Source organism: Galendromus occidentalis, unplaced genomic scaffold (genome assembly GCF_000255335.2).
Source record: "Galendromus occidentalis unplaced genomic scaffold, Mocc_1.1 scf7180000077293, whole genome shotgun sequence".
NCBI lineage: Eukaryota > Metazoa > Arthropoda > Arachnida > Mesostigmata > Phytoseiidae > Galendromus > Galendromus occidentalis.
The window spans coordinates 131636-148037 of record NW_003805281.1 but is presented as its reverse complement, the minus strand read 5'-3'; the positions used below and the strand labels follow the sequence as shown (position 1 = coordinate 148037).

The 16402-nt window shown below is 51.2% G+C and overlaps 2 protein-coding genes across 2 annotated transcripts; both read right to left on the bottom strand.

The window, feature by feature from the left end:
- Positions 1-868: 868 nt before the first annotated feature.
- LOC100906738 (uncharacterized) lies at positions 869-7719 on the bottom strand. Its single transcript, XM_003742154.1, has 12 exons — positions 7622-7719; positions 5448-5554; positions 5192-5253; positions 4607-4943; positions 4381-4512; positions 3931-4292; positions 3534-3787; positions 2911-3327; positions 2624-2783; positions 1977-2493; positions 1210-1474; positions 869-1074 (listed from the first exon to the last, which is right to left on the bottom strand). The coding sequence occupies exons 1-12, from the start codon at positions 7717-7719 to the stop codon at positions 993-995; spliced, it is 2793 nt and encodes a 930-aa protein (XP_003742202.1). The 3' UTR covers positions 869-992.
- Positions 7720-13402: 5683 nt separating this feature from the next.
- LOC100905428 (uncharacterized) lies at positions 13403-15180 on the bottom strand. The gene is made up of 5 exons (XM_003742145.2): positions 15057-15180; positions 14809-14886; positions 14604-14720; positions 14196-14497; positions 13403-14089 (listed from the first exon to the last, which is right to left on the bottom strand). Exons 1-5 carry the CDS (start codon positions 15074-15076, stop codon positions 13788-13790), a joined length of 819 nt encoding a protein of 272 aa, XP_003742193.1. The 5' UTR covers positions 15077-15180; the 3' UTR covers positions 13403-13787.
- Positions 15181-16402: the final 1222 nt, after the last annotated feature.

Sequence of the window (16402 nt, the reverse complement as noted above, 5' to 3'; positions counted from 1 at the left end):
TTGACGAATCGACCGCATGGGTTGACGGGACGCTGAAGTTTGATGATGGGCATGCTTCGATTCCGTGCTTTGTTGTAAAAATGTCAAGGGTGAGGAATGAGAACCCTCGTATCCGATTGAGAATGGGCAAAAACGAAGTACAACAACATAAATTAGAACGATCTACAACCGTGGTTTGATTATTTTGGCGATTTTGATCTCCGTTCCGAACGAAGAGGTGTTCGCAGTCTCTTCATAAAATTCAAATTTCAGTCTCTCTTGTGCCGAGTTGTCAGTACTGACAGATTTCTATTGTCGACAGAGGAATGGATCTATCGCTGAGATCAAATAAGTTCGATATGGGCCTCGCTTCCACCTCGAGACACCCGATGGTGAAAGCGAAGCCGGGTTTTCGATTCCTCCTCTAAAGTCTCCTACACAAGAAAATATCGAGAACGCTATCTTAGAAAACACATTATCCCTCCAGTCCGATGCTTCAAAATTTCTCTCCGTCCATTTCGAAGTTGAACACAGTCCATTCCTTGATCTTTGAGATCCGCATGAGACAGCTATCGTATCGAAGATCTCTCGATCACGAGTAATTCGATCGGATCTTAATTGCACCATTTACAAAGCTATGTGGATTGTTCGGGTGGACCAAGCGCACTCCTGTCGATAACTTGTATACGAATATTATAATCTGTTGCGACTGGCTCACAATTGCACGAGAGACTCCACCTCATTTACTGACCCATGAAATATCGGGTCTCCAACTCAGAAATAGTGTATAACGTAAAAAAGACCGGCCGCAGGACCAGACGGCAATCATCAATCGAGGTGGCGCTGAGGGGACCCTGGCCAAAAATCAGTTTAGATTCACTTCTTCCCAGTAAGTCGTAGTCCCTCCTAGAAGAGGCGTCTATATATCCCGTATGTATTGTATATCCGCAAGCTCCGCTTTATCTAAAGCAGGTGATTCGATGACTTCATCGCCGGCTCAGCGTCACAGAAACCTAATCGTCGTCTTCGATGACGTTGGCTTCGTCGTCTGATGATGAGGATGAATCGCTGCAATGAATTTTCTCGGCGGGCACGCTGGAAACGAATTTAGGTATCAGACCCAAGGTAGTCTATCGTAGCTCAGATGTCTATGGGGAAAATCTCCTTCATCATCGAATCGAGCGATATAAACTTGCATACTCCTTTGGGGAGCGGAAATGGGGTAGGTACCTGAGATTCTGCTTGCTGAAGTCTGTTTTGGCCGCGATCGATTCGATACTCTCTCGGCTGTCGCCGATTTCGTCCAGGGCGAAGATCAACTCCCGTCCGATTTCTTTGAGCTCCTCCACCCCGAGATGGAACCCCTTATAACCCCGAGAATCACAGCCTGCGATCGTGCATTCCATCGTATAGGAGAGCGAGAGATTCAGTTCCTTCCACGCGGAAATTCGCAACGCCCCCCGTTTAGAGGCCTCCAATTTGTAAGTGCACTGACCTGATGGAGCGCAATTCGAGTAAGTGTGATTCGGAGAACGAGGAGGAATGCTTGAAATCTTTATTCATCGGTGCCCATGTGGCGGCTCCCTAGCAGATCATCGACTCTCATCATCCGCTGTGGCTGAGATTGCCAAAGATCATCAAAACCAGCAAGATGAATAGCTGCTCCCAGGAAATCCGGAGCGCAATATCCTGGGAGTCCCAACAGCGAGGTCCTACCATGGAACTCATGCGACCTGACCCCTTTCATTTCGCCTACTTCTGGGTCTTCGAGACGACTCTCTTAGTCAGTCAGTTTTCGGTGAAGAAAGGGGCCGAGAGCAGGATATCGATCGGAACATATTCCATCTGCTCCGGAGGCTCCAGTCACGAAGACAGAGAACACGGAATACTTTCCACCAACCGCGTGGATACTTAGGGAGTCACGGATTCCCCGCGAATCAGAGGAATGTCTTCCCCTTCCCGATCGAAATTTCAAGAGCTGAGCTTGTGATACTTACCCTGATTGAACGATTTGAGCCTATTGTGTAGAACGTTGGGAAGAAGTCTCTGTGCTGGGGTATCCTCGCACCCGAACATGAAAACGTTGTGAGCTCGGGAATGGCCATGGATGTCACACACGACGAGTGGAGGGCGATTGTTGGCAGTCAGGTAGGTCAAAAGTGCCTTAGTGTAGAACACCGTTGGGTGCTGGGTCGGACATGGGTTCTCGTACTGGCGATTCAAGTCGGCTCCGGCCATGCCGCACCGCTGGTTTCCACAGACGACGCCGTCGGGATTCAGCATTGGGACGACGTAGAAGACGAATTTTTCTCGGAGAGAAACAGCTGCCGGATGTTCCGAGAGAAGAGCCTGAAGAGCTCCGTGCATTATATGCGAGCTGTTTGTTTCTCCCGGATGAACTCTCGAAGAAATGAATATCACTGGCTTTTGAGCTGCTCGCGACAGGTTCGACTTGTCGGTGATCGTCAACAAATAACACTTGTTCCCCAAGACGCTGTTACACATCTTCCGAACCTGGAGAGGAAGTTTGAATTATTCTTCCGAATAGAACCTTGGAGTCGAGTTTCGGAATGGGAGGCGCGATATGGACTTTCCCATTATGATCATCATATTCCATCATGCAAATTCAATACGAACGACAAACCTTGTAGAAAACGGAATTACTGTTGAAAGCGGTCGTACAAAGGTGGGTTCGTAGCAACGAATACGAATATGGGAATGATGAAGACAGATAACAGGTAGAGTTCGCTGGCAGAAGGAACGTCAAAGAGAGCGTATAGTAATGATGACCTTTCAACGGATGCCTGTAAGGGACCGCCGGAAGATGAAACCCTGGTCCTTCACCGTGCGTCAAGCTTGCTGATGAGCATCGTGGTCATGAGTCAGGAATATCTTATGAGGAAACTTTCTCATATCTCGGGAACCACCGACCTGTAGTGATTTCTGTAGCACGAAAGGCTGAAACCGGGGAGGGAACTGAGTCGTGTCCACGAACCATCCGAGAATAGGAGCGGAGACAGACCTCCGGCGTTTCCACGTTTTGTGTACATCGTATCTCGACGGTCCAGGTTGATGATGTTAAAGGTGTAGACTACCCGCGCAGTCATGTTCTTCACTCCGAAATAGAACCAAAAATGATGTCTCATAGTGTTCACGTCCGGGTTCAGGACTAGATCGTACTCCCGCGAAGATCGTTGAATAACCCGCCGTAAATTTCCTCCCTCGAACCGCGATTCGAACGAGAGGTCTTCGAAAAGAGGGCCGTGAGTGACGTCGTATACAACAGGAAAACGTTTCGTCGTCAGCTCCTGGTTATAGTGGGCTTTAACATGGTTCAACAGAGCCAAGCTAGAAAAAGATTGGAAATCATGCGTCAGTGTCTCACCACGGGGTATGTCAATACTGAGGCACATGGATGGGAATCCACTTCTCTCTCGGATGGAGATCGGAGAGCGGGAGCTGAGTGTTCAGTTTGTCCGAATACTTTTTTCTCTGGAGGATATTCTTGGAAGTCTCCGTCGAGACAACAGCGATGACGAGCAGGTGCAACTTACGACTCTAGGGCAGGCGACACGTTCAAGGGTTCTAAATTCATCTGCAGGTTTGATGGATTCAGCATCCAAAACTCGGCCTCTGCTACCCAGCCACCCGCCTCCATCCCCTCGGGCGGGGGGCGCACGACATCTTTGGCAAGGTTGAGCAGAACTTGCTTCCGATCAATATTTCCCAAATATGGAAGATCCTCGAGGTTGTCATCGAACGATGTGATTCGACGAAACAATTCCACTAATGAGGAATCGGAAGAATCCTGTGAAGGAAGTGGGACCTTCCGTGAATCAAGTGGGGCGATGAGTACATACGTGGAAGCTCGATAAAAAACACGCTCGAACGGAATCCATTCACCATTGAAAGGAAACAGGAGCCGGTGAGGCTTTTCTGTCACGGCCTAACCTTATTAGGTGGAGAAGAAGATAATCTCTTGTTGAAGCTTTCCCTCAACATAGTCGTATAATTTCTTGAGGTCCTTTCAATGGGCAGTCTCAGTGGAGGCAGACACCTGTAGAGGATCTCGGAGATCCCATTCAACAGGCCCTGCTGACCCGTCATGAGATCGGCCAAACTCATTAACTGGGCGCACAACGACTTGCGAGCTACTGCCTTCCGACCCATTTTGAAGGAGACCACATGAATCACGACCTGTAGGACCGCTAGCAAACAACGAATCTTCTCCGATGTACACATGCCTCCGCGTTCCAGTAACGGCAACAGCAGATCCAGCACATTCTGTTCGAGTAGCTGCATGACGCTGTTTTCTGTGGAAGACAACATCGGGATAGACTTTCAGGTCTCTCCGGGAACCGCGGAAACGATCACGGTCGAGGGAGCAGTCGGACAACTTACTGCTTCTGCTGGCCGCTGCGAGGCATTCGCATAGGAGGACCATTTCCATATCGATAACTCCTTGCTTTTTCTTCATCAACATCACGAGAGCTGGCAACAAACCACGTCTGTTCAGCAAAGTCACGTTCAGCCCTGAAATGACGCGGAAATTAGAACATGTGTAGTTCCATCATGGTAAGGGGCTCCACCGTCGTTTTCGCGTCGGAAGAATTCGCAGAAAACTCACTATTAGCAAGTACGGCTCTCAGTACTTGGAGAATGGGCTGCGTAGACATTTCTTTGGCAGCTCCCGCGTTGCTGTTGAGATCGTTAAGGGGGATGCCAAACACGCCGGTGAATCTCGCCTTCACCGAGAATAGTTTGTCGTGCACGCACACTTTCGCCAGGAGGAGATACATCTCTCGGTTTATGCTCCTCTGACGCGAGTACGCCGAGAGGAGCGAATTTAGGGCTTCCGAGTACGCGAGGGTCTGCGCGCAGCCCGCTCCACCCCTTTCGTGGGTACAGATGACCCGAAGGATCGTTATGACACCTTGCGATATCTCCGATGCATCCGGATATTTCTATTGGACGGAAGAACAGAGATCAGAGGTAAGTCCAGATGCCTCTAGGTCGAAAGAACTCGCTTCGCCCCGAAGATCGTCGCCGGGCCGAACAGAAGCCGAAACTCTCCACGGCCCCTCGTCGGCAAGATCTGATGGCGTGAGCTCTTCCTGAAGGACTTCGGAGTCAATCAAGGCCGAACAATGGGGTGCCTTCACACCACCGTCGCGGTCGAACGGGCGGCACAGACAAAATTGCTGATACTCACGTCGAGCAGGAATGCTATCCGAGTTACGAGAGCCGCTACCGGACTCACGTCCACCGAATTGCCTGGAACGAGTCGACTGTGAGGGATTGTCGCTAATTATATCTCCTTCGTACATCCGCAACGAACACGGAGCATGGGCTCGACATGGACTCGCTCGAGCACTGTACAGTGGCCCTTTCAGAGCTCTCTTCGGCATCGAGCTTGTAGCCGTCAAAAAGCTCGGAATCGCTCCCCAAACCCCAATGCATTCGCTCACCTATTCCCTGTAGGTGGTTGCGAACGGAATTGACTTTCTTCAGGACGCCCTCTTCAGAGCGTTCTAGGAGGAGTACTTCGAGATCGCTGTGTAGCTTCTCACCGGTCCTGAAAATTAAGACGCGCTCAGTTACTCGCACCGAGTCGCCTAGGAAAGTAGACGAGACCAACCCTTCACATTTTCAACATCGAGGCCCCCTCATAGTAGCAGTTGTCCTCAGCAAAGTCGAAGCCGGACGGTGACCACTGTTTTTTAACTGCTGTTTAAGCTCGGTGTACCCGTACGAGATGGGCCTTGTAGAGTTTCCACAGTACAAAGAGACCCAAAACATTGCGTGGGTTAGGAACATCGCTACGCAGTTCGAGAGTCGACTTTGCTCTTGGTCATCCGCCCGCAGCAGTTGCGGGTGATGTCTTCCCACGCTTCGAATGTCAATCGATTTGTTATGAGACAAAGGACTCTCAGGCCCGCTCTGAGCCAGCTCGGATAAGCTCCGGAGCACCTCTCTGCCATCCGAGGAACTCCGCCCCGCGAGGTATCGCTCTGAAACTCGTGTCATGGGTCTTCGCTTCCGGGGTTCGATCGAGGCCCCGATTCCTCACAGCGTCAGCTGAACGCGGAAAATAAGCCATTTGGCCGCTCGTCCGAATCGCCACAGAGTAGCGAGCTCATCATTGACCCGAGGTGGAAATTGAGCGGAATCGCACCGTTGGCGTGACGTTTGTCGGTAGGTATCGTCATTGAAGATGGAAGCACGCCAAAAGAGTATGTACGTTCTCGTGCGTTGGTTATGCACAGTTGTTTGATGTGAGCGCCTGGCGTACGCGGTCGACGGGGATGATTAACACAAATTTCGTGATTCATCAAGGTCCTGTCATCAGAGCGGTCTAAAAAAGAGTTCCCGCAATCTATTTCGGTGAGACGCTTCCTCGAAGAGAGTCAGACAATAATTAGACTTCATAGTCAAGTCTTGAACTTGCATCCGCATTGCTCGACGTGGAGGTGGCTTCCTCCCACGAACTAGGCCGTTCGAGCCGCGGAGCGACCGGAGCCGGGCAACTCCACCTCGTGGGCATCAGAAAGCTTTCTCTATCAAATACCGTTGCCCATATTGTATGAGGGCGAATCTGGGCCGTGGGATCGAATCGCGGACGGCCAGTTTCTGCTCCAAATGAGGAGCTTGCGCTCCACAACGGTGTTCGATTCGCGACCCGAAACGATCCTTCTCGCCGTGAATCATTCCACCCATTGGCAGGGGAGAAATATGAACGTCGCCATGATTTCATTTGCCTCCGCTCAGCTGCGACCAGGCAATCGTCGGAAGTCGGAGCAGGAATGTCCACAAAGACAAATGAGAGTATCTCGTATTGATTCGAGATTATCAGCTAGCTACATTCTCCGTTGCTGAGCCGCATCAATGCTGCCCGTGACAGGCTCCGGTTCAGAGTACCCGAGAGCTGGTGCCATATAAAGAGATAGCTTCTCTGTAGTCACCGCGAGTACTCGGAGTTCACTCTCCCGGCTCATTGAACTTGCTTGCTTTCCAAAACATACTGGAGCGAAGCAATTGGACGATTGCATCGGCTGCGACCTCGAACGATTGCGAGCGATGCAGATTCGGAATTCACATGGGTATTCTCGCCAGGATTGAGAACGCGACACGAGCGTCTGATGTGGTTTGTTACGGCAATCGAGCTGAGTGCTCCGCTACGTGCTCAAGACTCCGACCGAACTCGGTAGGAGCTGCTCTGTGCAGCGTGGCCGAATTTACGGAAGTCCCCAAACGACTTTGAGGATGGAGCCCCTCCGGAATAGACCGAGTTCCCCGGCCGCGACGACAGCTTGACACGAATCGGGTGATTTTTCTCGTTTCGCTAAATGCTTCCGAGTTCGAGCCTGTCGGATAACGTGTCAATGTCTTGGTCGCGAATCCCTTGATCCTCCCGAATGAGCTCCATCCATCAGGGTCGATTTCACCCTGAGCTATCGACGCGTCGGAACGGAAACTATCGCGAAGATCCTTGGTTCCGATTCGGAGGGTTTTCCGTGTCCCATCCCTCATATCTAAGGATGACGTCTCCGCGATGGAACTACCGAAGTACCTAATGGGTGGAAGTTTTGCTGGAGATGGAGCACAGTCGAGCTCGAGCAGGATCCCGCGAATCGAACCTCACTTTTTAGCTACCACTGGACTGCTGCAAGCTTTCTGGAGAATTTTCGAACGGCTCTGCTGGAAGGCGCTGCACACAAGAACTCCGCCATATGGACCCATACGGGCTGAGCTCACGGGAAAGATCTCGCGGTCGGGCCGGCAGACTTCGTTATGGGAAATCCTCACAGAGCACAAATCGCACTTCGAATGAAGTTCGAACCAGCGGGCTCGTCGTCCCACCACCGGGGATGGTTGTCGATAGCTCTCCGACTTCAACCAGACAAGAACAGCTGACTTTGAGAGAGCTTCACGAGAACTTCGAGAGACATTCTGCTGCCTATTCGCACGGAGCTCAAGACTCACGCGCTGGCGAGCGAGCGAACTCGCGCGCCCTCACTGACATCTCAGCCAGCTGCTGCGAGGGCCTAGTACATGACGTCAGTCACTCGATAATAGAATTGAAGTTTTGATAGGCTTTGACAGATGCATCGAATGAACACTGGCGACATCCGAGACAGGAGGTTTCCGTTCGATTCGATGCTCGTAATTCAATGCTAATCGTTTGGTGAATTTTCATCCGACGCCTTTGTCAGGCGCTCTCTTTGTATTCGGGAGCTCTATTTCCGGACTCACGAGACCAGAGCGAGACTTCCAAAAACAGCTTCCTGAGACGATCGCCAAGAGAATATATGAGAGAGTAATCTCTCAGAGTCGTCGAATCCTCCTCCAAGAACTTCTGGGAATGACTCGATTGGCATATGCAGCAACTATTGGCCGAAAATGACGAGGGAAGCATGATCGACACTACACAGTCCGAGGCCACCGGCAAAAGATTGATACATAGCGCGGAGGACGCGACTGTTCGACCGAGTGAGACTCGTGATAATATGATCAAAGCTGTCAGCTGGCGCGTTGAGAGTTCACCGGATGGGAAGGTCTAGACCACGGCTCTGCCATTTTTCTCTATTTCGTGAATCTCGTTGTTCCCTGTAAATTATCTCCCACGAGACGGACGGACGTTCGGTCGGTCGCGCGAGCGAGTATATTCCGAGAAGTGAATTGGGCGAGAAAGCACAACACAACTGTCGTGGCTTCAACACACCCGGCGCGGAAGAGTGCTTTCTAAATATAATCGACAAAATATATGGGAAGTGTCCTACGGTGTCGGGAGTACCGATCTTGAACTCGACAAGAATCGAGTTGCATTAGGTGGTGGCGGCGGTGGTGGTGATGGCGGCCGGCGCGAGCACGTCCGTTGAATGTACCATTCTTCAATCTGTCTTCGTGTTGGGAAGCTGCGCTTTAATCGCTTTGCTCTGATGCTTTTGCGAGATTCCCACTCGTGACCAAATAAGGCGCGTTTAGCCGGTAGTACGATGAGTGCGTACGATTGTGAGGTAAGTATTAGTCGACATCGACTTCGAATGCCAAATTCTCGCGGCGACCGCTTCGTCCGAGCGATGCCTAGGTTAGCGTTGATGTTGCATTCGGGTCCGTGTGTCTGACTGAGTGCTTGGTTTGTTAGCTGGCTACCTCTCTGTCAGTAGTGGTTAAGCTCATCTCAGCTTCACCACGCTCACCGACATCGTGGGAGTCTGAAGGCCGCGGCCGTCCAGTTCGGCTGAGCCATAAATTACCGAATATTTCTGTTGGATCTCCAATTAATATTCTGACGCACTCTCTCCTCTAGACTCCTCAGCCCGGAATAACGACGAAGACAATGACGTCTCGAACGCCGTAAACGACAGCGTACCGACCCGGAATCGGAAGTGTCTCAACGGCGACGTCCCAACGAGGTATTCAGTAGCCTTCAAGCTCCTGCCCTCGAGGAAAAAGGAACCACTCCGATTCGACGCGATGAGAAATCCCCTCGTTTCCCGGCTCTCCGTTTCGATTGACGTCACCTTGGAGACAAGATCATAGCTGACTCAGTAAGAGATATACATACATAATTGCCGATATAATGAAAAGGGCGGAAAATCTCCGCGAGGAAGGGTCATCCGTCTTTTCGGCGAAGGTCGTGCTCGGTGCTTGAGACTCCACTGTGAGTGAATCGGGACTCACGTCGCCGTCCAACATAATATCTGTACGGCCGCGTTCCGGGCCCGACGCCAAGGTCATGTGCATGATGATCTGCGATCTGGGACATGCTGCATAGCGTGTTCTGACACGTATCGTTCCTCTTTCGAGAATACGGGCAGGGCCTCATACATCCATACATACATACATACGGCAAAAGTATTCAGACTCCGACGGAGCCTAACCCCAAACCGCCCTGACTAGTTCGCGATTTCGACCGCAAGGAGAACTCCCAGACAGTTAGGAAGACCATGCCGGAGCCCATTGTGAAAACTTCCCGTCTCGGGGCCCTAGATCTCGCATCACGTAATTCGTTGCGCATACAAGCGATCGGAGACGATCTTTGAATGAGTTTTTTGTTATACGTTGGAGTCCTCTAGGCTTTTACCGAGCTACGCCTCTGGTCGAAAGCAGCATGAGAGGTGTCGAGGGGCAGAGCGTAGTTTTTCCTTCCTATCCGATGTTAGGACAATCTTTGGATGAGGAGGCAACGACGGAAGCACGGTCGTCTGACAGTGCTCGTAGGCTGAGCGCGAGAGTCGGGAAGTGCCTTAGAATAGGTCGAGATAACTTCCAAGAAGGAGAAATGTGTTGTTTTTTTGCTGACATTGTATGAACTTGGCTCAGAGGAAGAGATGGGATTGATGGCAATCGTGATAGGCAACCGCATGTACAGAGCGTAGGTGTGGGTATGTTCTTCTTTCTATCTGAGTGATGGCGAGCCTGCGTGGGCTTCGCATGACAGGCGGCTAGGAACACTGGACACTACGGCAGCATCCGGATTTTATTTTTACCATCGAGCGAAGACGATTTTTGACGCACATATCTAAGTATATTATTCTTCCGTTTGGATCCCCAGGCTGCAGTTGATGATCTGCCTCGCGCCTACTTTCGAGAAGCATCCCGCTCCGGGAGGGGTCATGATTCTCGGTCATAATCTGGCGTCGGGTAGGCGTGATGGAATATCAAAGACAGACAGAACAAGTCGAGACTTTCAGAGACATCGCCAACAGGTCTCCGTATTATTTTTGAAGTCATTGTTACCGCTCTGTCACGAGACAGCGCGAGGCATGAAAAACCTTCGCACACTCACGACTCACGAACAATGCAGCGTCTCACCTCTACGATGAAGAATCATTCAAAGTCTATCAACGTGTGAAATCCATCTCACCCAGTGCTCAGGGGAGTCAGCAAGATGGTAAGAGGGCCCAAAAATCAGACCTCGACAGAGGGAGGCATGTGAAGCCACAAACCAGTGTGATCAGCTCAGGATGGGCAAACGAATCCGACTGACTGTTCACGGCATGGTCCGGCGACGGATCACCGTAGGATCAGAGTCCGAATCAAAAAAGTAAAGGTAGAAAACAGGAAAGCGTGAAACCTCCATGTTAGAGGTAATGACCTCAGTAATTTTCGGAACGTGCGCGGACCTTCGGTCGAGTGTCCGCTCATCAATCTGGCGAGTGAGATCACTGCCTGCAATCGCCTTCGCAGCGATCAGGACGGCTGCGTGTTCCGAGCGTTCGAGAAATTTATCGGCGGGCGCGTCGTTCGCTGCGAGTTCAGGATGTTGGTCGGGCACGCCGCTGGGGCATAAGGGTAGGTACTGGCATAGCCTCGAGCCGCCTGTTCAGAACGCACTCGCCATCGGAGAAAAACATTTCATCATCTTTGAGTACACATCCCAAAGCATCCGCACTCTATCAAAAGAAAGAATCTGGTGGACTTCTCTCCCTCGAGAAATTAACAATTGTCGAACAGCTCGCGTGCTCTGCACTCAGCCTTCGAAATCGAACAATGCGTCCCAGCTTTTGAACGCTCACCTGATTTAGAGTGTGTTAGAGGGCTCGAACCCCGGATAGGACATTTCGCGCTGGGTTTGCACTTCTGCATAGACTACCAGACGTCTCGCGGGGCCTTCGAGGCCTCGATTCAGAAGTTGGAAAGGAAATCTACTCACGTTGCGGACGACGTCGACGGTGACTTCGGCGACATGGTGAAGGCCTTCGAATCTCTCCTCTGAAGTGACAGAGATCAGCGAGTTCCTCGATCGCGGTTGTGGACGTTGTTGTATTCGAATGTTTCGGGAGTCACAATGTCATGACACCAGGGAGGAATGAGCGCGCAAGCGGCGGGTGGTGGCGGCGGTTGTGCTTGTTCTCAGGGTACAAGACCACCCTGACTACTAGATTATAGTGTTGTGACTTGCGCTGGCGTCAGTGCCTCTCCATCCCATCTGACTGACTCGCTCGGCTACTTAATACTGCTGACCACAATGAAAACTGTCGCGCTTTAATTGAAGACTCTTGACTCGTTCAGTGAACGAGAGCCAGGAAGGTTCGTCACGAGCTCTCCGACAGATTCGTTCAGATTCGGTTTCCACTCGATCCTCGCATCCCCTTCGTCGACCGACCGTCTCTGGTTTTCTAGGTGGGTCCGGGCTCGCTAAGTCCAGCCATGGATTCGAAGTTTCTTTCTATCGGTGGCACTTCATCATTCCAACCAATGCCTGAGGCAGCCGAATAAATTCGAGTTTATCCTCCGCATGTCTCGATCACGATCGCAGTCCACTGGAGTAGTCTGGTTCGGAGAAGCTACTGCGACCAGATGATCGCTCTAAAGCGGTAGATACACGCAGTGGTAGAAGCAGCGACAGTGGCAGCGCTTACTTTAACGAGCGTTCTGTTCCCGAGGAGAGCGCCAACAACAACACCATTCAATCGTTCTACTGCACTTCTATGCTTTCATCGCACTAGAACAGAGCAGGTTTCGCAGAATTTTCGATGTAAACACTACTTCTGCTTCGTCGTTTATCGCGATGATGAGCTCTGGAGCTGAACTCTCTCCGGAGTTTTCCTTCTCCCTTGAGAACCACAATTTCGCTTCTCTGACACTGTCAACCCATTCAGATCCATTGGAGAAGCACAAGAGCGAAGGGACCTTTCGACAGCTAGAACTGCTGCTGCAGTCAACCAACACACTAACCAACCCAGCCAGGCAGCCAGTCAAAAGCAACCAACAACACACGAAGACAGTCGAAGTGGAGAGAGCCACCGGAGGAAGAGGGCGTCAAGGACAGCACTAGTGACAGCGACGATCCAAATTTGAATCCAACGCGCCAAGATCGACAGCGTCGACATCAGCTGGTTGGGTCCCGAAGGGAACGACGCAAAGATGGTCTGAGCGACGTCGCGTCGTTCGCTGTGACTTCGCTCGTGAGTCGAGCTGTCAATCACAGACAATATGTTTCACGCTTCGAATGCTTGCTGCGACTTTTTTCAATGTTTCAAAGTGACTTCCTTTGGTTATATCGTAGTAATTCACGTTTGACATAGCTCTCTGACTGTCTGAGAGGAGGAGTGGGACCGCTTCCACTGTCGTCACCCTGGCTGCGAACCTCGGTCAGATCGGTTTGACATCGTCAAGTCACGGGTCAAGACGGTGAGAATCTGCCCGCTCAAACCCATCGAAGATTAACGGCTCTTACCGAATGGTCTGTGACTCAGTCAGCCCGTCAGCCTCAGTCAATCAATCAGTCGAAGTTAGCTCAGACTCGACTCAAATCGCTCAGACAGTCACCTGACATCGTGGCAATGAACAACTGTCATTCTACCTACTATCAGCTGCGATAGATGAGACTTTTCCTGAGCAGATTCCGAACATTGTGCCGGCCTATCAGCCTGTTCCGGGGTTTTCTGAAAGACGAAGCTCCGCTCGGCTCAACTAGGATGCATTGCTTTATTTCTCAGATATCCGGTATATATTCGATCATATTCCAAAGAAATAACTATACAATGATAACCGATCGATAAGCACTCGGACGTGCGTGTAGACAATCTGCCTCCATAAGTCTATTGCCCTCTCGAATTGGTACTCAGAGAGAGCTTCTGACCTCAGCGTTCAGCCTCAAGTGCTCGCCGAGATCGGAGGCCAACTCCCAACACTTGATATCCTGAGTAAGAATCTCCAAGCGTAACATGAACTCGGAGGAATTCTTATAACCGTAAAATTTCCACTCTCTGTACTAAAATTGCATCCAATCAAGCGATGTCATCCGTCTGATATCGGATTCTCATCGTCCTTACCCAGAATCCAAAAGGGAATCGCTCTCAACTCTTGTCCGGAAATAGACAAGAGCTCACACCAGAGTCTCGAGCTGTTGACTCTTGAGGCAGTGCTAGAAAGTCTCTGGAATCCGCGGAAACCGCTTCGTCCGGAGCGATCGCGTAGGTGACTCTTCCGAGAATTTCGGACCAGAACGATCTTGAACCAGCGGCGTCGAGACCCGCGACCGGGACGCCGCTTTCATTGATACGGAGCAGATCATCGACCAACTTGAGACAGAGTGCATTGTGGTCGGACCCAGATGCTGTCCGTGGATGAGGATTTGCGGTGAACGTCGAGTCGAACTCTGAGGATGCGAGGCGGGTCTAGTTTTGTCAGCTCATACGACTTCCTGGAAATCTCTCCCAATGGGTAGGAAAGTTTTCTCCGGCGTCGGCTCCATAGGTACTCACTCGAAGAATTCATACAGCCCAACGGTTTCTCGGGGGGAGTCGCGAAGTTCGTTCCTTGATTTAATTCGCTTTCGAAAAAAGTGTCTCCGGCTTCGATACGCGTAATTTCCAGCTCTGGCACTTCGAAAGCAGAGCTCGCCAGTGAGATCGAAGCTTGATGAAAAGTTCCGGCGCCTGCGCCATCGCAGGCGGCGTTTCTCGGCTCATCGAACTCTCCGCTCCCAGATAACATGGAGCTCCGAAAGTCCAGCCAAAAGGGCTCATCCACATGGGGCTTGACGATTTTCGCAAGCTGATCCAATCTGCGAGGGAACGGAGAGCTGTAGTCTATACGAGGTGCATTGCAGGGCTTCACTCCCGTATCCGAAACAGTCCCGGTCATCAATCGCATCAATTTGCTCATCGTACCTCTGTTTACGAGCTTCCACGTGGAGGAGGAAGTTTTCTTCCAAAACTCGGCGTTCTCTCCAAGCCAATCGTCGCGCATCGATCATAGAGCGAACTTTTTCAACCATATCGGTCAGGCTGGAAAGTTCAATGAGCTCCTTGATCGCAGAGTCTGAATGAGGAAGAGCGTCTCGTGCAGTCAAGGTCAGTGCTGTTACCGTCGTACATCACGTTATTCAAATCGAGCTCCTTCGCCGGGCAATCGGTGGAGCGCTCGGGCTGCTCAGCACCGTCATTCGAAGGGCTGAAATCACAAGTGCTCTGTCAGATTCTTGCAACGAGAATCTCTCATGGAAATCTAGGAAGCTAGGAAGATTGAGGCGACCCTACGATCAAGAGATGTCCGGAAACCTGAATCCGCAGGCCTGACTCCCAAGATCACGGCTCCCAGACCAGTGAGGGAATCCCACTAACCATTGTTCCTGATCGAGCATGCTTGGACTTCCCGTAGGAAAATTCTGGGTAGCTTCTCAACACAAATCACGATTCGGAGAACCGTTCTACAGTGCTCGGCGGTGCGCCCTCACCCTATCAGTGCACGTAGACGAATCCTCCTGACGCGCATTTGCGTGTTCGAAGCGACGAGACGCTGGCGGGAGTCGGGGGTTCTCGATGCTCGAACGCATTGAGGATAATCTCCATTTGCCGGAATATGAATATGGAAATATCTCGCTTTGGCTACGGGCCCCGCAAACTAAATCAGCTTCGGATCACAGGAATCATGGAAGTAATGATCGAGTAATTGGTGAAGTAATTATACGGTTCCTGTCCAGGAGAGTAATCAGCATCATCAGAGGACGAGACATCCGACGAGACACTCCTGTTCGCAGACTCATCGGGCACTTCACCTGAGAGAAGGAGCCCTCCGTGAAATCGTCGGAGAGACTTGTCCTAGCACAATCTACATGGCTAGAGCTAGGAAAATCGTCCCGCCTTTTGCTCTAGATGCTGGAGTCGTGCGATGCCTTCTCCGTAGAATACCCATACTCGGTGCCGCCTGAGGCGCTTCGCCGCCCCCCGTCTAACTATGCTACTGACTATGGAGGCGCTCAGTCAATCAAACTCCGAACACCCCGACCGGGGACGGAGCGCGCGATGGCTTAGGGAAGCGAGTGCCTGATAGACTGAAGTCTGGAGGCTACGGAGCGGTGTCATCACGAGAGATCAGCGATTCGAGTCGTAGAGATAAAAATCCTTTCGCATTTTCCACATTTCCACGACATTCTCCGCTTATGCTCCTTGGGGGGATTATTGCCCTCTGGACACTGGGAAGAATTATCTTTCGGGAAGTCTCCAGCGCGATGTTCACGCGGAGGCGACTCCTCGCTCTGCCTAGATGAGCCTACGAGTCATTCCCCGATTCGCGGCACGGAAGTACTGAGCCATGAGTTTTTTCTCGAAGCTACCTACGTGGCGATCCTGATCATGGGATTACCACTTTCAACGCATACCGTATTCGTTCTGATAGAGTGGCATGCCGTTCTATCCTTCGATTCCGTCATCAGGCGTCGGTCTACTGGAGCATGCCGTTCTATTGGAGCATGCCGCTCTATTTTTCAATCCCCCATCGGATGGGCGGTCCCTATTAGAGCTGATGGAGCCTACCCGTGTTTTTTCCAAAAATGAGTATTCAAACGATCTCTGCCTTCACTTACGATGGATCGTTTTGAATACCCTTGATATCTTCACGGAATCTAACAATTTGTACCCCCTTCCCTCAAGTTATTTTCCTCTGCCGTTCCATTAGAGCATGCCGTACT